Below are 24,564 nucleotides of genomic sequence, written 5' to 3' on the forward strand. Positions count from 1 at the left end.
TCGACCCGCTCTCGTGGCTGCGCTTGCTAACACACCGCCTGGCTGGCGGCACGCTAGGGAGTGGCTGAGCGGCTGGAGGTCGTGCCGCCACGTGGCAGGTTGAGATGGTGGGGCAGCAGTGACGGGAGCAATTCGATCTTCAAACACCGACCCCTAACGTTGCTGTACCCCCGGCTTATATTCAGTTATCGGAGGCTAAACCCCGCCCCTCCTGGAACCTTCGAGAACGTTTCAGAGGCTTCCCTGGTAGATCCGTCCATTCACATTTACTCCAGATAGAATCCCTACTATCAAAAATACATGGACTGTATGATGTGTAATGTAACCCCCACAATAATGCAGGAGATGACGCTCTCTTATTACACAAGCAATAGTAGTAGTCCACACTCAGACGAGCGAACAACTCGCGGACGTAAGAGGGGGAGGCACGGAGAGTGAGAGATAAAATAATGAGAGGATGTGATGCGAGATCAAGCGATGAGACATCGTAAGTTCACTTGTCAATTGTTAATTCATACTTTAATATGAAATGCAATTTACGTTTATTATAATCTTGATTTGAAGCTTTCGTGACTGCAGGAATCATTACTTTGTTTCTTTCGGTAAAGTCACGTAGGTATAAAAAAATAATAGATCACGACGTTTCGATCGCAACACAAGCAATCGTCATCAGGTGATATAAATACAGCAGGAGAACTGCTGAGGCAGGATAGTATGGATTCCTGCAGTCACGAAAGCTTCAAATCAAAATTATAATAAAAGTAAATTACAGGAGTATTTGTCTCACATATACCCCCCAATTTATTCCTTTGAAATAGATTTCTGTTTATATGATTGTGGTTATTATTGTACTTTATTAATCCCTAACCTCTGCCATTACATACAATGAAACAAGAAAAGGTAAACAAATTAAAAACAGAGCAATGTAATACAATACACCAGGGGTCGGCAACCTACGGCTCCGGAGCCGCATGCGGCTCTTTACGGGCTGCTTCTTGACGATATGTACGTATGTACAGTATGTACTCAGATGCATTGCGGCTCTTGAAATACTGAATTTTGTACCGAATTGGAAAGAAATGGCTCTTCTTGTTATTTTGGTTGCCGACCCCTGCAATACACTATTAGACATTGTAAAAAAAACTCCATCCTATGTGTTAGTGAATGTTTTGAAATTTTAGGCAGGAAATTCGTTTTCAAATCTAGATTTTTTTTTTCTGGGGAAAGACCCCCAGACCCCCCTGGAAGATTCGGTCCCCCCCAATGTTGACTCCATGGCTACGGCCTTGTCCTGCATAACAGGCGAGGTAGTTAACATCTCGCCGTGAGCGAGGAGCGGTGGCGCGGTGGTTGGGGCGCTGCACCACGAACCCGGCAAAGGGCCGAGTTCCATTCCCGCTCACGGCCAGCGACACCCACCAGCGAAGATCTCGAACCCTGTACCCTGGGCCGCCTCCCCTAGGTCGACTCGGCCTCAAATGTGCACGACACGCGGTGGCGTGTGGAACGTTAGCACAGGGGGGGGGGGGAGAGATACAAAGGCGGCCGGGCGTGCGTGGTGGTGGTGCTGGCCACCCACCCCCTCTGTGTGTGTCACGGTGCCGGCAGCCTTCATAGGCGCTGCTGCTGCTACTCCCTGCTACAAACACGTCAACCCCTCATCAGTGCCCTACCTAATCACAGACCAATTCAGACATTATTGGTCACCACGTGCCCCTTCTAAATCTCAACGTTCATCCTACAAAGTCCCATCACGAATGGACCTGAAAACTCAATTGCCCCTGTACAATAATAGGGCGTAAACTGTATGGGTTGATAGCTATGCACTCACTCACTCACCTACCCACTCACCTACCCACTCACTCACCAACCCACTCACTCACTAATCCACTCACTCACCTACCCACTCACCTACCCACTCATTCACCTACCCACTCACTCACCCACTCACTCACCCACTCACTCACCTACTCACTCACCCACTCACTCGCCTACCCACTCACCCACTCACTCACCTACCCACTCACTCACCTACCCACTCACCGACCCACTCACCTACCCACTCACCAACCCACTCACCGACCCACTCACTCACCTACCCACTCACTCACCTACCCACTCACTTACCCACTCACTCACCTACCCACTCACCTACCCACTCACCGACCCACTCACTCACCAACCCACTCACTCATTAATCCACTCAGTCACCTACCCACTCACTCACCAACCCACGCACTTACCAACCCACTCACCCACTCACGCACCTACCCACTCACTCACCCACTCACCTACCCACTCACTCACTCACCTACCCACTCACTCACCTGCTCACTCACTCACCCGCTCACTCACCCACTCATTCACCTACCCACTCACCCACTCACTCACCCACTCACTCACCTACTCACTCACCCACTCACTCGCCTACCCACTCACTCACCCACTCACTCACCTACCCACTCACTCACCTACCCACTCACCGACCCACTCACCTACCCACTCACCAACCCACTCACCGACCCACTCACTCACCTACCCACTCACTCACCTACCCACTCACTTACCCACTCACTCACCTACCCACTCACCTACCCACTCACCGACCCACTCACTCACCAACCCACTCACTCATCTACCCACTCACTCATTAATCCACTCAGTCACCTACCCACTCACTCACCAACCCACGCACTTACCAACCCACTCACCCACTCACGCACCTACCCACTCACTCACCCACTCACCTACCCACTCACTCACCCACTCACTCACTCACTCACCTACCCACTCACTCACCTGCTCACTCACTCACCCGCTCACTCACCCACTCACTCACCTACCCACTCACCCACCCACCCACTCACCCACCCACTCACTCACCCACCAACTCACTCCCATAACCGTCAACCCCTTCTCAGTGCCCTAGGGGGTAAACCGTGCGGGTTGACACGCGATGGCTTTTGCCTGCGGTGCGGAGTCATCCAGCAGTGGATCGACTCTGACTGCTGCCCGACCCCACCTCGAGGTGGTGGGGGGGTGGTGGTAGGTGAGGGGGGGCACGTGACGTCACACCAAGGAATCGATTCTTCCTACGATAACACCGATTACGATTCCCCTCCGTTTGGATAAATCGATTCGTAGTGAACGATTCTCGTCGTTAACTCGGGAATCGTCGGCCCCAAGCCGGGTTCACGCCCCCCTCTCTCACGGGTCGCCAGCACGGGAGTGACGTCACTTTCCGCGGATAACATGACGTCACGCGTGTCACACTGGGCCACGTCATTGCGCCACGCGTGTGGGCGAGATATAAACTGACGTCATCCCGACTTAAAGCTTTCGTGACTGCAGGAATAACTATTCTTGGGTCTTTCGGTAAAGTCACGGAGATAGGTTCAAAGAAAATAACAAAAAACGACGACGTTTCGATCGCAACACGAGCAGTCGTCATCAGGATCTCTTTTAAATTAAAACATCCAATATGACGTCATTCCACCCACCCAGCTGAATAACGTCCCCGCACTGGGCTATAAAGTGACGTCACTCGTCTGCCTAACTTCGGCTAAGGTGATGACATCATCGCACTGGGCTATAAAGTGACGTCACTCTGCTGCCTGCCTAAGGCGATCATCGCAACGGGCAAATCAAGTGACGTCACTCCACAGCGTGGCTCAGGCGATGACATCACCGCAGCGGACTGTAAAGTGACGTCACTCCTCTGTGTGTCTAAGGCGATGACATCACCGCACCGGATTATAACGTGACGTCACTCCTCTGCGTGGCTTAGGCGATGACATCAAAGCACGGGGCTATAAAGTGACGTCGCTTCTCTGCGTGGCTCAGGCGATGACATCATCGCACCGGACTATAAAGTGACGTCACTCCTCTGCGTGGCTTAGGCGATGACATCACCGCACCGGGCCATGGCGGACGAGGAGGACGACTTCATGGTACCGCGACCGCCGCCACAGACAAAGCGCCACCGTGTAGCCTCTAGCAGGCTGCGGGGACAAGTGCTGTAGGGGATAGTGCTGTAGGGGAAAGTGCTGTAGGGGATAGTGCTGTAGGGGAAAGTGCTGTAGGGGATAGTTCTGTAGGGGAAAGTGTTGTAGAGGCAAGTGCTGTAGGGGATGGTGCTGTAGGGGATGGTGCTGTAGGGGATGGTGCTGTAGGGGAAAGTGCTGTAGGGGATGGTGCTGTAGGGGCAAGTGGCTGTGAGTAGGTGGGTGGCCAGCACCACGCCCGGCCGCCTTTGTCTCCCCCAAATGTCGATTTTTACCACATACCACCGCTACACCAGTGTCCTCATTTGAAGCTGAGTGGACCTAGGGGAGCCCTAGGACCGTCTCAGGTAATCGTCACTGGCGGTGTTGGTGGCAGTGGGCGATAATCGAACCTGGGTCGCTAGATTAGCAGCGGAGCGTAGCGCTAACCGCTGCACCACCGCGCCCCCCCCCCCCCACACACAGTGCGCTAACCATTGCACCACCGCTCCCCGGACACACACAGTGCCCTAACCACTGCACCACAGCTCCCCACACACAAACAGTGCGCTAACCACTGCACCACCACTCCCCACACACACAGTGCGCTAACCACTGCACCACCGCTCCCCACACACACAAACAGTGCGCTAACCACTGCACCACCACTCCCCACACACACACACAGTGCGCTACCCACTGCACCACCGCTCCCCACACACACAAATAGTGCCCTAACCACTGCACCACCGCTCCCCACACACACACAGTGCGCTAACCGCTGCCCCACCGCTCCCTGGACACGGCAGATCCACCACGGCCACCACCACCGTGGTCGTGACCAGGCTCGATCCACAGCTGCAGCAGCTGCTGCTGTTCTATTGTGGGGAGCGGTGGCGCAGCGGTTAGGCTCGCAGCGCTGCGAACCGGCCCGAGACCCGAGTTCGATTCCCGCTCACGCCACGAAGCGTCACCAAATGCGCCTGTGCCAGGCCAGGTGCACTTCGAAGCTACTGCGCGAAGTGTCGAAAGCTCGCTGCTGACAGGAGGAGGTCACGGGACAGACCCAGCAGCTGCCACGGAGGTCGACTGACCGAGTTGACTGGCCAGTGTACCACCACCTGTGCCCCCCCCCCCACCCGCCTACTGCGCCAACTCGTTGTGCTTTAGCGCCCGGCGCTCCGCTCGTTGTTGTGAGGGTCGCTCCTCAGCTTTCCGCTGCTGCTGGAGGGCGACTGCCTTGCAAATGCCCAGCAGTAGCAGCGGCGTCCTTCATGAGCCTCCTCGACCACTGCCACCACCACCGCCAGTGACAGCGATTATTATCTGAACCGGTCATGGGCCTTCCGCTAGGTAGACTCTGCCTCTAATGAGGTACCGGTGCAGTGATGTGTAGTAAACATCGCCACTGGGCGGGGGGGGGGGGAGATACAGAGGCGGCCGGGCGTGCGTGTGGTGCTGGCCACCCACCCCCTCTGTGTGTGTCACAGTGCCGGCAGCCTTCATAGGCGCTGCTGCTGCTGCTACTCCCTGCTACAAACACGTCAACCCCTCATCAGTGCCCTACCTAATCACAGACCAATTCAGACCTCGTTGGTCATCACGTTCATCCTACAAAGTCCCATCACAAATGGACCTGTACAAGAATACGGGGTTAAACCGTATGGGTTGACAGCTATGCATTCACCCACTCGCTCACCTACTCACTCACCCACCTACTTGCCCAATCACTCACTCGCTCGCCCACTCGCTCGCCCACTCACCCACCCACTCGCCCTCCCACTCTCACCCACCCACCCACTCACCCACTCATCCACTGTTAATAGGCTACACGGGCGACCTTTTTCCTTCGTGGCTTTTATCCACGATGGAGTCGTGGATAAAAGCCACGAAGGAAAAAAAAAAGTCTGTTTCGTTTTGACGTCATCATTGTTGTTGTTGACGTCATCGTTGTCATCGTCGTAAATATCATCGTTAGCGTTGTCGATATCGTTGTCATCATTGTTGATGTCGTCGTTGTTGTTGACCGCAGGGCGAGGAGGAGGGCGAGGAGGGTGCCGTAGCCACCGCCACTGCCTCCTCCAGTGGGCAGCGCGGACGACACCGCCTCTTCTCTAAAGAGCGTGAGCGGGGGTGGGGGTGTGTGAGTGTGCGTGTGTGTACATGTGTGTGTGTATGTATATGTGTGTATGTGTACATGTATGTGTATGAGTGTGAGTGTGTGGGTGTTTGAACATATACGTGTTAGTATTTCGACCATCTAGTTCGTGAAGCCTTCGATGGCTGTACCGGAGGAATTTACATCTGGTACAGATACAATGGGAGGCTGATCGATGCCCGGGTGCGGTCAAGGGATGGCTCCCTACTGGTCAACCACGTTATGTATGCTGATGATCTGGTAATTGCTGCTCACTCAGCGGAGGGGTTGGAGACGCTGCTGCTGAAACTGGACCTTTCTACCAAGAGGTGTGGGTCCTTACCATCAGCCCCACCAAAACTAAGCACCTGCCTGGGTATTTTGTACCATCGAACACTCCATCCCCACAACTCCCAATCGGTGATGGGGCAGTTGTGGAGAGAGTGGAGAGTTTCCCATACCTGGGCAGTGTGTTCATGACCGGCTCTGGTTTAACAGCAGAGGTCTCACTCTGATTCAGTTGAGTGGCAATATCTTGCCACTCGTAACGCTGTGTGGAAGCTACCTGGTCTGTCGCTCTGCACAAAGCTTCAGGTCTTCTTGGCCACGGTTATTCCCTCCCTTCTCTACGCTTGTGAAACGTGGACCCCCCTTATGGAACATCTTCGCCGGTTAGAAACATTTAGGCTGGCCTACCTACGATCCATTCTGGGTGTAACCAGGCTGGATTGTGTGACGAGTTTACAAATCCTTGAAAGATCTTGGCAAAGTCCCATCGGTGAGCTCCTCCAGCAGGCAAGGCTGCGTTTGCTGGGTCATGTAGCCCGCATGCCCAGCCACCGCATGCCTAAACAGCTTTTGTTAAACCGGATAGAGGGGGCTAAACGGGCGCGGAACGGGCTAGAGAGGAGATGGAGTGATGTGGTACAGGAGGACGTTGAGCGGAGTGGACTTGCTGATGACTGGTACCAGCGGTGTCAAGATCGGCCTCTGGAGGAGGCTCGTGAAGGACGCTACTGGGCAGTTGGAGGTAATCGCCCTCCAACAGCAACGGAGGGCGGAGGAGCGACGCTCACAACAACGAGTGATCTCAGTCGACCCATGGCACCTGGGTCTGCCCCGTGACCTCCTGCCAGCGGGCATTCGACACTTCACGTGGTCTCCACGTGCACATAGCCTGGCACAAGCGCTGTGGTCACATCACCGCCACTGTGTGTGTGGGTTTAAGTGCATGTTGTGTTAGTGTATGTGTGTACGAGTAAGTTCGTGTGTACATTTAGGATCAAGATCACAGGTGTTGTATCCTAACCCTTCTTCCAAACTTGATATTTTTATATATTATCATCATTGATATATAATGAATGAAAACACTAAAGCGCAGCAAACTGCAAAACACCAGGTGTTGTAGTAATGAACGGGAGGAGGGCTAAGATGGCAGAATTGCAACCTTGCTTCAGGGATAGATAAGGCCTGAGAAACGGGCATGTCACCCGTGCAAGGGCAGAGACAGTGGGAGAGTCAGCCAGACAGTTAAAGCAAAAAGCCCAACCATCTATGACCTCAGCACATGGGCAAATAATTGGGCAATGAAAGGAGCAGAGGCGCCTTTGTCTGGATCACGGCCACAGAAGGCCGGGGGGGGTCGTCACTGATTGTGTGTTAGGGATTTCGAGCTAATTGGAACACGTGCACACAGGGAGGAGGAATACGCCTTGTTCTGCTGCAGCTGGAAAAGCCAAAATAAGCCCAGCTCAAGGTTGTGTATACAGGAGAGGGGGCTGATTAACAACCACTGCACGTCTGAACGTGAGGGGGCCTTGTCCTGAAATTAATCACACTCCCAGAGCAGAAGGTTGGATGACCACAGTGAGACGAAAATAAGGGTGTTGCTCTCTCTCTCTCAAGGCTGCAGGCTCAGCTGAACAGCGAGGCTGCGGGGGGGGGGGGTTACCAAAAATTCGTGTTTGCCTAGTTAAGTCGAAAAGCTCAATTATTCTGTATTGCTATTAAAATAACGTTAAAGTCGGAGTTTAACAACAGGGTAGGCTAAAGTTATTGATACAACTCGACCCGAAGCATAACGGGATAAATCACCACCAGGTCGAATAAATACATAATAAAAGAGCGATGTTAAATCCAGGGTCGGAGAGAAAGGGAGATCCCGGCCGTCTTTGTATCCCCGCAGCGCGGGATGGGAGTGTGTATGTGCTCGGGGAAACACCTCCACTTGAGTCAAGCACCACGATGGGAAATGACAGACCTTAGGTTACACATAGAATCATAACTGGGAAATGGTAAGGGACAAATGTTAAAACTTTTAATCATTTCTTCATGCGTCAGCGAGGGTCGGGGGGAGTGTGCCCCTCCCTCCAGGTGGTGCAACACGGACAAAGACGCCTATGAGACGATTTGTAACGTCTGTGTTTTGGTTCATGAAGAAGGCCAAACAAGGGATGAATCGCACCCAGACAGAGAGACGACCTCGAGGCAATTTGTAACACCTGATTGTTTGCTCGTGGATTTTATGGAGGGAATATGACCACGGGATATGCCGTGGGTGATACACACAAGGACACACGGACGTACGGACACACACATGAACACACCTACACACGGACAGATCCTGACACAGTAAATCAAAAGAAAACCCCGCCTTGTGGGCAGGACCCAAAGGGATTTTTCGGCATAAAAGAAAGGACTCTGAGCATTGGAAACCAGTTGGACCAGGAGAGTCAACTCATCACGAGGGCGACCAATGGGTCGACTCATGAGCGAGCTCGACCGGAAGGGTCGGCTCGACTCATCAGCCGAGTTCGACCAAGAGGGTCGAACTCACCAGCCGAGCTGCGACTAACGGGTCGGCTCGACTCTTCAGCTTCTGGGACTCAGCCGAGTTCAGCTGGCTCTCGGGGCTCGACTCAAGCAGCTCCCCGTCGCCTCTGCAGGCGGGCAAGACCCGCTTGACAGTTCAACCTGCCGCGTCAGAAGCCCCTGCTGGTAGCCAGGGTCGCGGTCTGGACGAGAGGACGACGGTGCGCTGCGAGCGAGCTGCGGGCGCCACCTACCGACCGGGTTCCGAACTACGACAGCGTATCAACAGGCATCCAACCAATTCCCCACGGCGACAGAGGAGCGACTAATACGTATGACGCGCACCGCCCCCTCACCACACGACCACCAGGCGTCTGTTTGACATAAAGAACCGACTCCGAACACTGACTATTGAAGACAACTCTTACCACTCAAACCCACTCGAACCCATAAGCCATCCGTGGCTGTGAAGAAAAACTCGAGACCGAGTGATGGCCATCCGTCATTTGTAAGAGTATTATCTTTAATATTTAGTGGACTGTACTCTTAATCGCATAAATTCCCAACAGATCCATCAATACGAATTGATTCTTGGCACCTCCTTCCGCCGAGCCACTCTGTTGTCAGATAACCTGCGATGTATCTGTTGAGGTTGGTGCCTTTAAGAATCATAACTGTTTTGATTGTGTTTTATCGCCGCATAATCTTTCAAGTATAATCATTCAGTAACGTTAAGGTTTTCTTAGCATAGTATTTGCATGTTTTAACGACTCTCTCTCACTAACAACCATCGCGTTACGCGGGATCCATGTGCCGTTGTCAAGTGAAATCAGACAATCGTTGATGATACTGTATTGATGCCGTATTGACGTTCCGAGATTGAGAGTTCGCATACTATATCATAGTTGAGGTTGAATTAGTAATAAATTGATTAATACAGAAGTGGTTGTGTGATTCCTTCCTGAAATCTATGCATAAGATCTGCTTCTGCGTTGAGATCTGAACTTGGTGACCTTAATAAACACACTAACACATACTCAGTAAATGTTAAAGCGATAACGGGGCGAACCGGGGACCTAAGATAAGCGAGAATGAGACGAACCTAGACAACGATGCCGAGTTAATCTAAGTTAATCTTGTATACTTACACCACACCTGCATAACTGCATACGATTAATTGCCTTATTCCGATCGATAACCCACCCTCGTCACCGAGGCGGGGTCTGGTTATCATAACGACTTGCATTATCATAATTACACCCACTCGCATAATTACTACAATTACCTCTCGAATTGGCATAATTAAATGTGCGTAATTACATGGATTAAAGTATTTCCGGATAATTACACCTTTGGCCAAATTTCGATTGATTATTATTATTTTCACTGAATATTCATAACCCACATATACAACATAATAATTTCACCCACGCACGCACGCATACAACACATCAAAATTTTCACACCCAACATATACAACATAATGGGGGCGTCGCCCGGGATTTCTCGCAGACAGTTTGTGCATGAATTCAGGAACGAATCACTGTTGTGTTAATCAAAGTGTTGTGAACTGATGTTGCCTTGTGATTGTAAACGGGCGTAAAACAAAACAAAACGCGCTCTGAAGGGAATACCAGAGTAGCAGAGTATAACAAAGACAGCTGGGTTGAAATTATTTGCTCGAGTTGAACTGACGCATCCTGTGATACAATTGTTTATATGTGCGCTGAAGGGGAATGTCAAAGTAACTCCTGCCACTTGAGATGATAGGATTAAGAATAATTTTTGAATGGGTGACGGGGTACGGGGAGCTCGTATTAAAACGTACCGACCAATCTGTTACAAAGCAGTACAGTCAGAGAGACATATGGGGAGGGAGCTGTATCGATAACACGAACACACCTCGGGGGAAACTAATTGACTGGATAAAATGTAACAAAGGCGAACACGATGCAAAAGCTGCAGAGAAGGCAGGACAGGACTCATTCCTCCTCACACAGGCATACAGTCAGGGATGGTGGAATAAAGGAAAATTCGGAAAGGAAACAGGAGATAAATCGTCTCTAATAAACGAGGAAAAATGTCCTCACACCATCGTAAGGGAGGAGAAATCAGGGCTCGCGACACCAGCGGAGCTCACAGACGTGGATCCACAGAATAAATGTGGAAGTAACATTAAATCACACTCATTCGAGAGAAGGGAGGGAGAGATACATATGCAAACAAAAACATGTGAGATTGACAACTTCACAGATAGAGGGAAGCAAAATGTTAAAGTAAAGTTGACAGGACGTGTTCCGCTAAGGGCAGAGGAAGAAACTGAAGGGAAATGGCAACACTAGCGACACGGCACTGGGCACGCACACAGAAAATGCACACCGCTTAATCACGCCCCACGCAGAACAGATAAAAGTGACAGATTGCCTGATGATAACTTGTTTGATGATGACGCTGACGGCGACCAACTTTCGGAATACTTTTTCAACAGTAAAACCCTTAAATTGATGGACAAGGCTCTAGTCAGAATTCCCGATTTTGACCCCCACAGTAAGTCCATGGATATCCACACACATATCGCGACAGTGGAAGAGGAGGCAATGATTAGAGGGTTGATGAGACGGGATGAAAAAGCGAGTTTGTTGAAACGAAGCTTAAATAAAGATTCTATTCCATGGGTAAAGTCACTACCACACAAGGTTAGAAATGATTTTAAACAACTGAGCCTGGCAGTGATTCGGAAGTTTGGAGAATATTCGACACTCACTGAGGGGTTTTATGCTGTAAAATCGATGACCCAGGGCATGGACCAAGATCCACGTGACTACCTCGTACAATTTAAAAGAGCGTATTACGCAGGCGATGTGAATCAATACCACGAAGGAGATAAAATGTTCAAAATTATGTTTTTTGAATCCTTGAGCCCAGAGATTACCGAAAGGGTGAGAATGGTTGTGAATCCAGAAACCGCATCCTTACGCCGCATAGAGAGCAAGGCGTACATGGCATGGTTATACAGAGCTAAGAATCATAATTCGGATCCAGAACACAGGGAGAGGGATAAGGAACCCAGCCTCTCAGAGAGGAATAAAAATCACCGAGCAGTCCCACAATGCAGGACGGAGCAAACACGCACGCACACATGGCAAAATAACCCAGGGAGAGGTTGGCACGAGGATGAGAGCGGCACAAAGCCGGACATTCAGAGGAATCGCAGGAGGGGGAGGTTCAGAGCAGAACCATATCAACACCCCATCCCACGACACACGCAAGGTTCAAATTACGCACAGAGATGGCGAGATAACCACCTAGCGGGGAGGTGTTACACAGACCGCGGAGGTATGGATGCGAACATTCAGAGTAATCGCGGGATGGGAGGTCAAACACAATCGATCCAATTCCGACCAATTCCTCCACCGGCTATACCAGGAGGAAATAGAGGAATAACACAGAATGCGGTCCAAAGACTTGATGAACTACCCATAGTGAGCGCGAGCGAGCGGCCAACACGCGCCCCACCCGCCGAGGTATTAAACCCGAAACTCAATGAGGAATACGGGCAGGCTACAAGTGACAGGGCGGGCAAAGGCGTGGACAGTACTCCCGTAAATGACGCGCGGATCGAATACAAGGACAGGGTTGCATTGAAGCGTGATCGGACAGTACAAAAACCGACAGCAGGGACACGCCCTGAGGAGCGCAGGCATGAGCCTTTGAATGGAAAATATCCAAGGGAAACCAAAATTTATGTGGATCAGAGTGCTAAAATGGAGACGAATGTCCATGACGTATCGGGAATGGTGTTGAAATCCAACACACTCGTAAAAGCAAAGAGGGCAACATTACGAGGGACAGAATTAAATCGACACACTGACTCGGCAAATGTGCATGTAATCGCAGAGAGAGCGAATGCCAGTGAGGACGGAGTACAGAAGTTGGTTGTGTGCGCGAATTCCGATTATGTGCAGCACAATTTTACACCACACACTCCCACGACGCGAGAGAGTGAGAGGGGAAATTACAAAAACGAACCGGAAAACCGTGATCGAATGATCAAAGTGATAAGTGGTAAACCAGACACTCAGAACTTGGTAAAAAGATTGCAAGGATGTAACAGGAGGGAATTAACGCAAAAATGCGTTCGAAACCGCTACCTAGCGTTTCCCAGGATTTAACAAAAACAAAAAAATTAATATCCGTCGGAGTTATGAGGGATGAGAACCATGTAACTGGTGATACCGATGTTAACGTTGTGTTTTATTTCTTTTGCTTATTTCAAATGTAACCATATTACGTTTGTGATACCTATGTGCGCGTCGTAAGAATAACCGCCGAGAGTGAGGGTGGCTTATAGATTCATAACACAAGAAAAGGGGCATTTACGTGGTTTGAAAATTCGCCAGTGGCCAAATCGACCCCTGATAATTATTCAAACGGCCGGATTGTTGTGTCTATTTTTTTTAAATTAAGAACAATTCAAAAAAATATAATAATTTTTTTTAATTTATATATATACCTTTTTTTTAATTAATTAATGAAAACAACTCACTTCTCCTCACAAGAACACCAGGAATCCATGAAACATGGAGGGCGGTTAAAGTGTTGAGAGTTCAGTCACAAAGAGGTCATGGACATCCAAATGGACAAAAGATGTATGGACTAGCCTCCCAAGACATCTAGAGATACAGATAAGGGCAGAATAAATAACGGTTGAAACTTCGCGTTTTCTTAACGTTTTCCGTACCGAAAAGTAGAAACTTAACAAAGATAATTAACCAACAAACAATACTTTTTATTATTATATGTTTCCTACCTATACGACCTTCCAAAAAAAATAAAAATAAAAACTAAAGGGTACGAATTCCAGAAAGCTTAAGTGGAAACATAATAACGCTTAACCTTAGGACATAAAAAAAATTAACTCAGAATAAAACACCAATCTCTGGGGAACTAAACTAATGGGCATATCACACTACGATAATATGTAACATGTTTTCCAGGAAATGGCAGCCCTCCTGCTCACGCTCCTGCTAACGTACCTTGCCAAGCTAGCAGGGATAGAGCCAAGGCCTGATGATGCCACCCAAGAATAACCGTAGAAACTATATTTTTAACGATATCTCCTATAACACGTAGTCAATAGAATAATTTCTCCCTCCCTTATCGTTTTACCTTCCTTTAGAATTTTTTTTTTGTCACATATAACCATGTAAGTTGTGACACGTACGCGCGCGTTGTAAGGAAATAGCAGCAAAACTTGAGGACAATCGATGGTTCATGATGGAAGAAGGGTATACATTTTTTTAAAAATAACCCGTGGCCATTTGACCACTGGCCATTTTTAAAAGGGCGGAATGTTGTATCCTAACCCTTCTTCCAAACTTGATATTTTTATATATTATCATCATTGATATATAATGAATGAAAACACTAAAGCGCAGCAAACTGCAAAACACCAGGTGTTGTAGTAATGAACGGGAGGAGGGCTAAGATGGCAGAATTGCAACCTTGCTTCAGGGATAGATAAGGCCTGAGAAACGGGCATGTCACCCGTGCAAGGGCAGAGACAGTGGGAGAGTCAGCCAGACAGTTAAAGCAAAAAGCCCAACCATCTATGACCTCAGCACATGGGCAAATAATTGGGCAATGAAAGGAGCAGAGGCGCCTTTGTCTGGATCACGGCCACAGAAGGCCGGGGGGGGTCGTCACTGATTGTGTGTTAGGGATTTCGAGCTAATTGGAACACGTGCACACAGGGAGGAGGAATACGCCTTGTTCTGCTGCAGCTGGAAAAGCCAAAATAAGCCCAGCTCAAGGTTGTGTATACAGGAGAGGGGGCTGATTAACAACCACTGCACGTCTGAACGTGAGGGGGCCTTGTCCTGAAATTAATCACACTCCCAGAGCAGAAGGTTGGATGACCACAGTGAGACGAAAATAAGGGTGTTGCTCTCTCTCTCTCAAGGCTGCAGGCTCAGCTGAACAGCGAGGCTGCGGGGGGGGGGGGGGTTACCAAAAATTCGTGTTTGCCTAGTTAAGTCGAAAAGCTCAATTATTCTGTATTGCTATTAAAATAACGTTAAAGTCGGAGTTTAACAACAGGGTAGGCTAAAGTTATTGATACAACTCGACCCGAAGCATAACGGGATAAATCACCACCAGGTCGAATAAATACATAATAAAAGAGCGATGTTAAATCCAGGGTCGGAGAGAAAGGGAGATCCCGGCCGTCTTTGTATCCCCGCAGCGCGGGATGGGAGTGTGTATGTGCTCGGGGAAACACCTCCACTTGAGTCAAGCACCACGATGGGAAATGACAGACCTTAGGTTACACATAGAATCATAACTGGGAAATGGTAAGGGACAAATGTTAAAACTTTTAATCATTTCTTCATGCGTCAGCGAGGGTCGGGGGGAGTGTGCCCCTCCCTCCAGGTGGTGCAACACGGACAAAGACGCCTATGAGACGATTTGTAACGTCTGTGTTTTGGTTCATGAAGAAGGCCAAACAAGGGATGAATCGCACCCAGACAGAGAGACGACCTCGAGGCAATTTGTAACACCTGATTGTTTGCTCGTGGATTTTATGGAGGGAATATGACCACGGGATATGCCGTGGGTGATACACACAAGGACACACGGACGTACGGACACACACATGAACACACCTACACACGGACAGATCCTGACACAGTAAATCAAAAGAAAACCCCGCCTTGTGGGCAGGACCCAAAGGGATTTTTCGGCATAAAAGAAAGGACTCTGAGCATTGGAAACCAGTTGGACCAGGAGAGTCAACTCATCACGAGGGCGACCAATGGGTCGACTCATGAGCGAGCTCGACCGGAAGGGTCGGCTCGACTCATCAGCCGAGTTCGACCAAGAGGGTCGAACTCACCAGCCGAGCTGCGACTAACGGGTCGGCTCGACTCTTCAGCTTCTGGGACTCAGCCGAGTTCAGCTGGCTCTCGGGGCTCGACTCAAGCAGCTCCCCGTCGCCTCTGCAGGCGGGCAAGACCCGCTTGACAGTTCAACCTGCCGCGTCAGAAGCCCCTGCTGGTAGCCAGGGTCGCGGTCTGGACGAGAGGACGACGGTGCGCTGCGAGCGAGCTGCGGGCGCCACCTACCGACCGGGTTCCGAACTACGACAGCGTATCAACAGGCATCCAACCAATTCCCCACGGCGACAGAGGAGCGACTAATACGTATGACGCGCACCGCCCCCTCACCACACGACCACCAGGCGTCTGTTTGACATAAAGAACCGACTCCGAACACTGACTATTGAAGACAACTCTTACCACTCAAACCCACTCGAACCCATAAGCCATCCGTGGCTGTGAAGAAAAACTCGAGACCGAGTGATGGCCATCCGTCATTTGTAAGAGTATTATCTTTAATATTTAGTGGACTGTACTCTTAATCGCATAAATTCCCAACAGATCCATCAATACGAATTGATTCTTGGCACCTCCTTCCGCCGAGCCACTCTGTTGTCAGATAACCTGCGATGTATCTGTTGAGGTTGGTGCCTTTAAGAATCATAACTGTTTTGATTGTGTTTTATCGCCGCATAATCTTTCAAGTATAATCATTCAGTAACGTTAAGGTTTTCTTAGCATAGTATTTGCATGTTTTAACGACTCTCTCTCACTAACAACCATCGCGTTACGCGGGATCCATGTGCCGTTGTCAAGTGAAATCAGACAATCGTTGATGATACTGTATTGATGCCGTATTGACGTTCCGAGATTGAGAGTTCGCATACTATATCATAGTTGAGGTTGAATTAGTAATAAATTGATTAATACAGAAGTGGTTGTGTGATTCCTTCCTGAAATCTATGCATAAGATCTGCTTCTGCGTTGAGATCTGAACTTGGTGACCTTAATAAACACACTAACACATACTCAGTAAATGTTAAAGCGATAACGGGGCGAACCGGGGACCTAAGATAAGCGAGAATGAGACGAACCTAGACAACGATGCCGAGTTAATCTAAGTTAATCTTGTATACTTACACCACACCTGCATAACTGCATACGATTAATTGCCTTATTCCGATCGATAACCCACCCTCGTCACCGAGGCGGGGTCTGGTTATCATAACGACTTGCATTATCATAATTACACCCACTCGCATAATTACTACAATTACCTCTCGAATTGGCATAATTAAATGTGCGTAATTACATGGATTAAAGTATTTCCGGATAATTACACCTTTGGCCAAATTTCGATTGATTATTATTATTTTCACTGAATATTCATAACCCACATATACAACATAATAATTTCACCCACGCACGCACGCATACAACACATCAAAATTTTCACACCCAACATATACAACACAGGTGCAGAGTATTTTGCTGCTCTAAATGTCCATGTGGTGACGATGTCGGCCGCTTGGTTGAGCTGCTATCATCTTGTGACGGCCACGTCGCTTCTGAAACCGAAGCTACGCAGTAGCCCGGGTGGGGGGGCCCCTTACCCTGGTAAAATAGAAAGTCTTATCCATCTCTATGGTTCTTTCGGTAAATGCACGTATTTATAAATTAAGATGAATCGCGAAATTTCGGGTGCAACACAAGCATCCGTCACCAGGTGGGAAAGCGTGGCCTGCTGCTGGGGCAGACTGTTTTAAAATGTTTGAAATGGGTATAGCCCAAGGGTCATAAAGAAGTGGCCGGGGCTAGTGATGTTAATGTGATAAATTAGCACATAACTGTAAGATAGGAGGAGAGCGGCCTCCTGGACGAGGGCACTGAAGTGGCTATGTTAATGTGAGGGATCAGCATAATGTTAATGTGAGAAGTTAGCATGTAACTGTAGAAAAGAAGAAGAGCGGCCTCCTCGATGAGGGAGTGCAACCCAACGGGTGAAATCCAAAGGGCCTGTGAGTATGAGGGCAATCCTCATGACGGACGCTTGTGTTGTGCCCGAAACGTCGTGATTTATTTTATTTTACTGGAGATCTGTGACAGAGAGCTTCATGGCTGTTTGGATTTAGTTTTCCTCCTCCTGTGCAGTGCGCTGTATGATGTACGGATTTGGAGATGACCAGAACCCCTACACGGAGTGTGTGGATCTACTGGAGGATCTCCTCACAGAGTTCATCACTGAGACGGTGAGAGGTCAACACCACCCTCACACTCACCCACTTGGCCATTCACTCACCCCCTCTCATGCTCACCCACTCTCACGCTCACCCACTCTCATGCTCACCACTCTCTCACATTCACCCACTCTCTCACACTCACCCACTCTCACACTCACCCACACTCACCCACTCGACCATTCACTCACACTCACCCACTCGACCATTCACTCACTCACTCTCACTCACCCCTCTCACACTCACCCACGCTCACACTCACTCACACTCACCCACTCTCACACTCACCCACTTAGCCATTCACTCACCCACTCTCACACTCACCCACTCTCACACTCACCACTCTCACACTCACTCACGCTCACACTCACTCACACTCATCCACTCTCACACTCACCCACTCTCACACTCACCCACTTAGCCATTCACTCACCCACTCTCACACTCACCCACTTTCACACTCACCCACTCTCATTCTCACCACACTCACCACTCTCTCACCACTCCCACCCACTCTCACACTCACTCCCACACTCACCCACTCACCCGCTCTCACACTCACCCACTATCACACTCACCCACTCTCACACTCACCACTCTCACACTCACCACTCTCACACTCACCCACGCTCACACTCACTCACACTCACCCACTCTCACACTCACCCACTTAGCCATTCACTCACCCACTCTCACACTCACCCACTCTCACACTCACCACTCTCACACTCACTCACGCTCACACTCACTCACACTCATCCACTCTCACACTCACCCACTCTCACACTCACCCACTTAGCCATTCACTCACCCACTCTCACACTCACCCACTTTCACACTCACCCACTCTCATTCTCACCACACTCACCACTCTCTCACACTCACCCACTCACCCGCTCTCACACTCACCCACTATCACACTCACCCACTCTCACACTCACCACTCTCACACTCACCACTCTCACACTCACCCACTCTCACACTCACCCACTCTCACACTTACCCACTCTCACACTCACCCACTCTCACACTCACCACTCTCACACTCACCCACGCTCACACTCACTCACACTCATCCACTCTCACACTCATCCACTGTCACACTCACCCACTCTCACACTCACCCACTTAGCCATTCACTCACCCACTCTCACACTCACCCACTCTCATTCTCACCACACTCACCACCCTCTCACCACTCCCACCCACTCTCACACTCACACACTCCCACACTCACCCACTCACCCACTCTCACACTCACCCACTATCACACTCACCCACTATCACACTCACCCACTCTCACACTCACCACTCTCACACTCACCCACACTCACATTCACCCACTCTCACACTCACCCACTTTCACACTCACCCACTCTCACACTCACCACTCTCACACTCACCCACGCTCACACTCACTCACACTCACCCACTCTCACACTCACCCACTCTCACACTCACCCACTTAGCCATTCACTCACCCACTCTCACACTCACCCACTCTCACACTCACCCACTCTCACACTCACCCACTCTCATTCTCACCACACTCACCACTCTTACCACTCCCACCCACTCTCACACTCACACACTCCCACACTCACCCACTCACCCGCTCTCACACTCACCCGCTCTCACACTCACCCACTCTCACACTCACCACTCTCACACTCACCACTCTCACACTCACCCACTCTCACACTCACCCACTCTCACACTCACCACTCTCACACTCACCACTCTCACACTCACCACTCTCACACTCACCCACGCTCACACTCACACTCACCCACTCTCACACTCACCCACTCTCACACTCACCCACTCTCACACTCACCCACTCTCACACTCACCCACTCTCACACTCACCACTCTCACGCTCACCCACGCTCACACTCACACTCATCCACTCTCACACTCACCCACTCTCACACTCACCCACTTAGCCATTCACTCACCCACTCTCACACTCACCCACTCTCACACTCACCCACTCTCATTCTCACCACACTCACCACTCTCTCACCACTCCCACCCACTCTCACACTCACACACTCCCACACTCACCCACTCACCCGCTCTCACAGTCACCCACTATCACACTCACCCACTCTCACACTCACCACTCTCACACTCACCACTCTCACACTCACCCACTCTCACACTCACCCACTCTCACACTCACCCACTCTCACACTCACCCACTCTCACACTCACCACTCTCACACTCACCCACGCTCACACTCACTCACACTCATCCACTCTCACACTCATCCACTCTCACACTCACCCACTCTCACACTCACCCACTTAGCCATTCACTCACCCACTCTCACACTAACCCACTTTCACACTCACCCACTCTCATTCTCACCACACTCAGCACTCTCTCACCACTCCCACCCACTCTCACACTCACTCCCACACTCACCCACTCACCCGCTCTCACACTCACCCACTATCACACTCACCCACTCTCATTCTCACCACACTCACCACTCTTACCACTCCCACCCACTCTCACACTCACACACTCCCACACTCACCCACTCACCCGCTCTCACACTCACCCACTCTCACACTCACCACTCTCACACTCACCCACTCTCACACTCACCCACTCTCACACTCACCACTCTCACACTCACCACTCTCACACTCACCACTCTCACACTCACCCACGCTCACACTCACACTCACCCACTCTCACACTCACCACTCTCACACTCACCCACTCTCACACTCACCCACTATCACACTCACCCACTCTCACACTCACCACTCTCACACTCACCCACTCTCACACTCACCCACTCTCACACTCACCCACTCTCACACTCACCCACTCTCACACTTACCACTCTCACGCTCACCCACGCTCACACTCACACTCATCCACTCTCACACTCACCCACTCTCACACTCACCCACTTAGCCATTCACTCACCCACTCTCACACTCACCCACTCTCACACTCACCCACTCTCACACTCACCCACTCTCATTCTCACCACACTCACCACTCTCTCACCACTCCCACCCACTCTCACACTCACACACTCCCACACTCACCCACTCACCCGCTCTCACAGTCACCCACTATCACACTCACCCACTCTCACACTCACCACTCTCACACTCACCACTCTCACACTCACCCACTCTCACACTCACCCACTCTCACACTTACCCACTCTCACACTCACCCACTCTCACACTCACCACTCTCACACTCACCCACGCTCACACTCACTCACACTCATTCACTCTCACACTCATCCACTCTCACACTCACCCACTCTCACACTCACCCACTTAGCCATTCACTCACCCACTCTCACACTCACCCACTCTCATTCTCACCACACTCACCACCCTCTCACCACTCCCACCCACTCTCACACTCACACACTCCCACACTCACCCACTCACCCACTCACCCACTCTCACACTCACCCACTATCACACTCACCCACTATCACACTCACCCACTCTCACACTCACCACTCTCACACTCACCCACACTCACATTCACCCACTCTCACACTCACCCACTCTCACACTCACCCACTCTCACACTCACCACTCTCACACTCACCCACGCTCACACTCACTCACACTCACCCACTCTCACACTCACCCACTCTCACACTCACCCACTTAGCCATTCACTCACCCACTCTCACACTCACCCACTCTCACACTCACCCACTCTCACACTCACTCACTCTCACACTCACCCACTCTCATTCTCACCACACTCACCACTCTTACCACTCCCACCCACTCTCACACTCACACACTCCCACACTCACCCACTCACCCGCTCTCACACTCACCCACTATCACACTCACCCACTCTCACACTCACCACTCTCACACTCACCACTCTCACACTCACCCACTCTCACACTCACCCACTCTCACACTCACCACTCTCACACTCACCACTCTCACACTCACCACTCTCACACTCACCCACGCTCACACTCACACTCACCCACTCTCACACTCACCACTCTCACACTCACCCACTCTCACACTCACCCACTCTCACACTCACCCACTCTCACACTCACCCACTCTCACACTCACCCACTCTCACACTCACCCACTCTCACACTCACCACTCTCACGCTCACCCACGCTCACACTCACACTCATCCACTCTCACACTCATCCACTCTCACACTCACCCACTCTCACACTCACCCACTCTCACACTCACCCACTCTCATTCTCACCACACTCACCACTCTCTCACCACTCCCACCCACTCTCACACTCACACACTCCCACACTCACCCACTCACCCACTCTCACACTCACCACTCTCACACTCACCACTCTCACACTCACCACTCTCACACTCACCCACTCTCACACTCACCCACTCTCACACTTACCCACTCTCACACTCACCCACTCTCACACTCACCACTCTCACACTCACCACTCTCACACTCACCCACGCTCACACTCACTCACACTCATCCACTCTCACACTCATCCACTCTCACACTCACCCACTCTCACACTCACCCACTCTCATTCTCACCACACTCACCACCCTCTCACCACTCCCACCCACTCTCACACTCACACACTCCCACACTCACCCACTCACCCACTCTCACACTCACCCACTATCACACTCACCCACTCTCACACTCACCACTCTCACACTCACCACTCTCACACTCACCACTCTCACACTCACCCACTCTCACACTCACCCACTCTCACACTCACCCACTCTCACACTCACCCACTCTCACACTCGCCCACTCTCACACTCGCCCACTCTCACACTCACCACTCACACACTCACCACTCTCACACTCACCCACTCTAACACTCACCCACTCTAACACTCACCCACTCACCCACTTCCACACTCACCACTCTCACACTCACCCACTCACACTCACCCACCCTCACACCTACAGGGCTATCCCTGTCTCTCTCAGACCTACAGGGTTATCCCCGTCTCTCTCACTCTCTCAGACTCACAGGGCGATCGCCGTAGGGCGGCCCGGGCGGCTCCAGGTCGAGGACCTGGTGTTCCTCGTCAGGAAGGACGAGCGCAAATTCTCGCGCATGAAGGAGCTGCTCACCATGAACGAGGAGCTCAAGAAGGCTCGCAAGGCCTTCGACGAGGCCACCTACGGCACTTGAGGGCCGCGGCGGTCGGCCGTCGTGAACCAGTCATGAACGGGGGCCCGGCGGTGGCGAGAAGACGTTAACTAACTTCTCCTGGTTTGCAGACGGTCGTGGGTTCGATGCTGACCCTCACGATGCCTGTTGTATATTTGGAGTGTGCGTGTCCCTCCCCCCCCACCCCCTTCCCCGTGTTGGTCGCGTGGATTTGCTTTCCAGGTCCTAGGGGTTTTCCCTCCACGTCACGCATTCGGAGTATTTGGCTGATATACATTTCCACGTGATGTTAAGCCACCATTTCGTTAAGCTGTCTTTTGAAATAGTCAGGTCGCTTCTGAAATAGAGCTCCATAGCTAACTGGGCCTTACCTGGTAAAATAAAAAAAATGGTTTAGTTTACACATTGGCCATCGTCAACCCAGACACCACCAGGCCATCGTCAACCCAGACACCACCAGGCCATCGTGAACCCACGACTGAGCGGAGGAGGGTCAATGGGAGGGAGTGGGTGGATCAAAGTTAATAGTGGCCGTGTCAAGAGACACCTTGTGTTGAGGTTCTGGGTTCACGCCCAGGGCATCATGGGTCTTTCTGTGTATCTTATGGGGGTTCACAATGGACGTGTCAGAGACGCTGAGCCAGCACCACTGCGATCCTAGGTTAAACGCCTGGGTGCCTCCCTCTACGTCCATGGCCGTGTCAGAGACTGCGAGCCAGTGACACTAGTTAAAAATTAGAATCTTTAAAATCTAAATCTTTTGTTTTGATCGGAGGAATCCAATGAGCTATGAAGCTCTTTTTGACAGTTGTCCAGTAGAAGTCCTGGGTTCGAACGCCTGGTCTGGCTGTCTCTCAAGAAATTCGAAATGGCTCTGTGGACTTGACTTTCTTTACTTACTATATTCTGTGTTCCAATCTGGCGTCTGGGGGTGTCCCCATGTCTCAATGAGTCTGCGTGGCCGTGTCAGGAGACACGGTGGGTTTTTTTTTTTTAAAGGTGCTAGGTTTGAGCCTTGGTGCTCTTCAGTGTCTCCAGGGAAGGTTCACAACGGCTGTGACGGAGACACCGAGGCCAGCACTGTTGCCGTTCCTTGGTTCAAGCCCTGCGTTTGGCCACTACGAAACTCCTGAGAGAAAGAGACCCGAGAAACATTCACGCCTATGGTTTGGACCAATGTATTCAATTGTCACCGGATCAGTGTTGCTGACATGGCCATTAAAGACATGCCCGATGGAGACGCATGGCTGTTGGCTAAAGGATTGTGTTCCGGCTCATTCGCCCCCCAGCTGTGTAATGACTGACAATTTTTATTTTTCAATTGCGAATCGGGATCAATAAAAGAAAAGCTTTGTATCGGA

General features: G+C 50.8%; 1 protein-coding gene across 1 annotated transcript; it reads left to right on the forward strand.

Moving 5' to 3' along the window:
• Positions 1 to 3,864: 3,864 nt before the first annotated feature.
• Positions 3,865 to 24,564, forward strand: TAF13 (TATA-box binding protein associated factor 13). Its single transcript, XM_078884048.1, has 4 exons — positions 3,865 to 3,950; positions 6,016 to 6,106; positions 17,961 to 18,058; positions 23,054 to 24,564. Exons 1-4 carry the CDS (start codon positions 3,903 to 3,905, stop codon positions 23,222 to 23,224), a joined length of 408 nt encoding a protein of 135 aa, XP_078740174.1. The 5' UTR covers positions 3,865 to 3,902; the 3' UTR covers positions 23,225 to 24,564.

Source organism: Lampetra fluviatilis, chromosome 77 (genome assembly GCF_964198595.1).
Source record: "Lampetra fluviatilis chromosome 77, kcLamFluv1.1, whole genome shotgun sequence".
In the NCBI taxonomy this organism is placed as follows: domain Eukaryota; kingdom Metazoa; phylum Chordata; class Hyperoartia; order Petromyzontiformes; family Petromyzontidae; genus Lampetra; species Lampetra fluviatilis.

Bases quoted from the DNA above. Each gene is read 5' to 3' on its own strand.
- TAF13 (XM_078884048.1), top strand. From the start codon at position 3,903: ATGACATCACCGCACCGGGCCATGGCGGACGAGGAGGACGACTTCATG. The intron at 3,951-6,015 runs GTACCGCGACCG...TGTTGACCGCAG, and splicing joins ACGAGGAGGACGACTTCATG to GGCGAGGAGGAGGGCGAGGA. The intron at 18,059-23,053 runs GTGAGAGGTCAA...TCACTCTCTCAG, and splicing joins CAGAGTTCATCACTGAGACG to ACTCACAGGGCGATCGCCGT.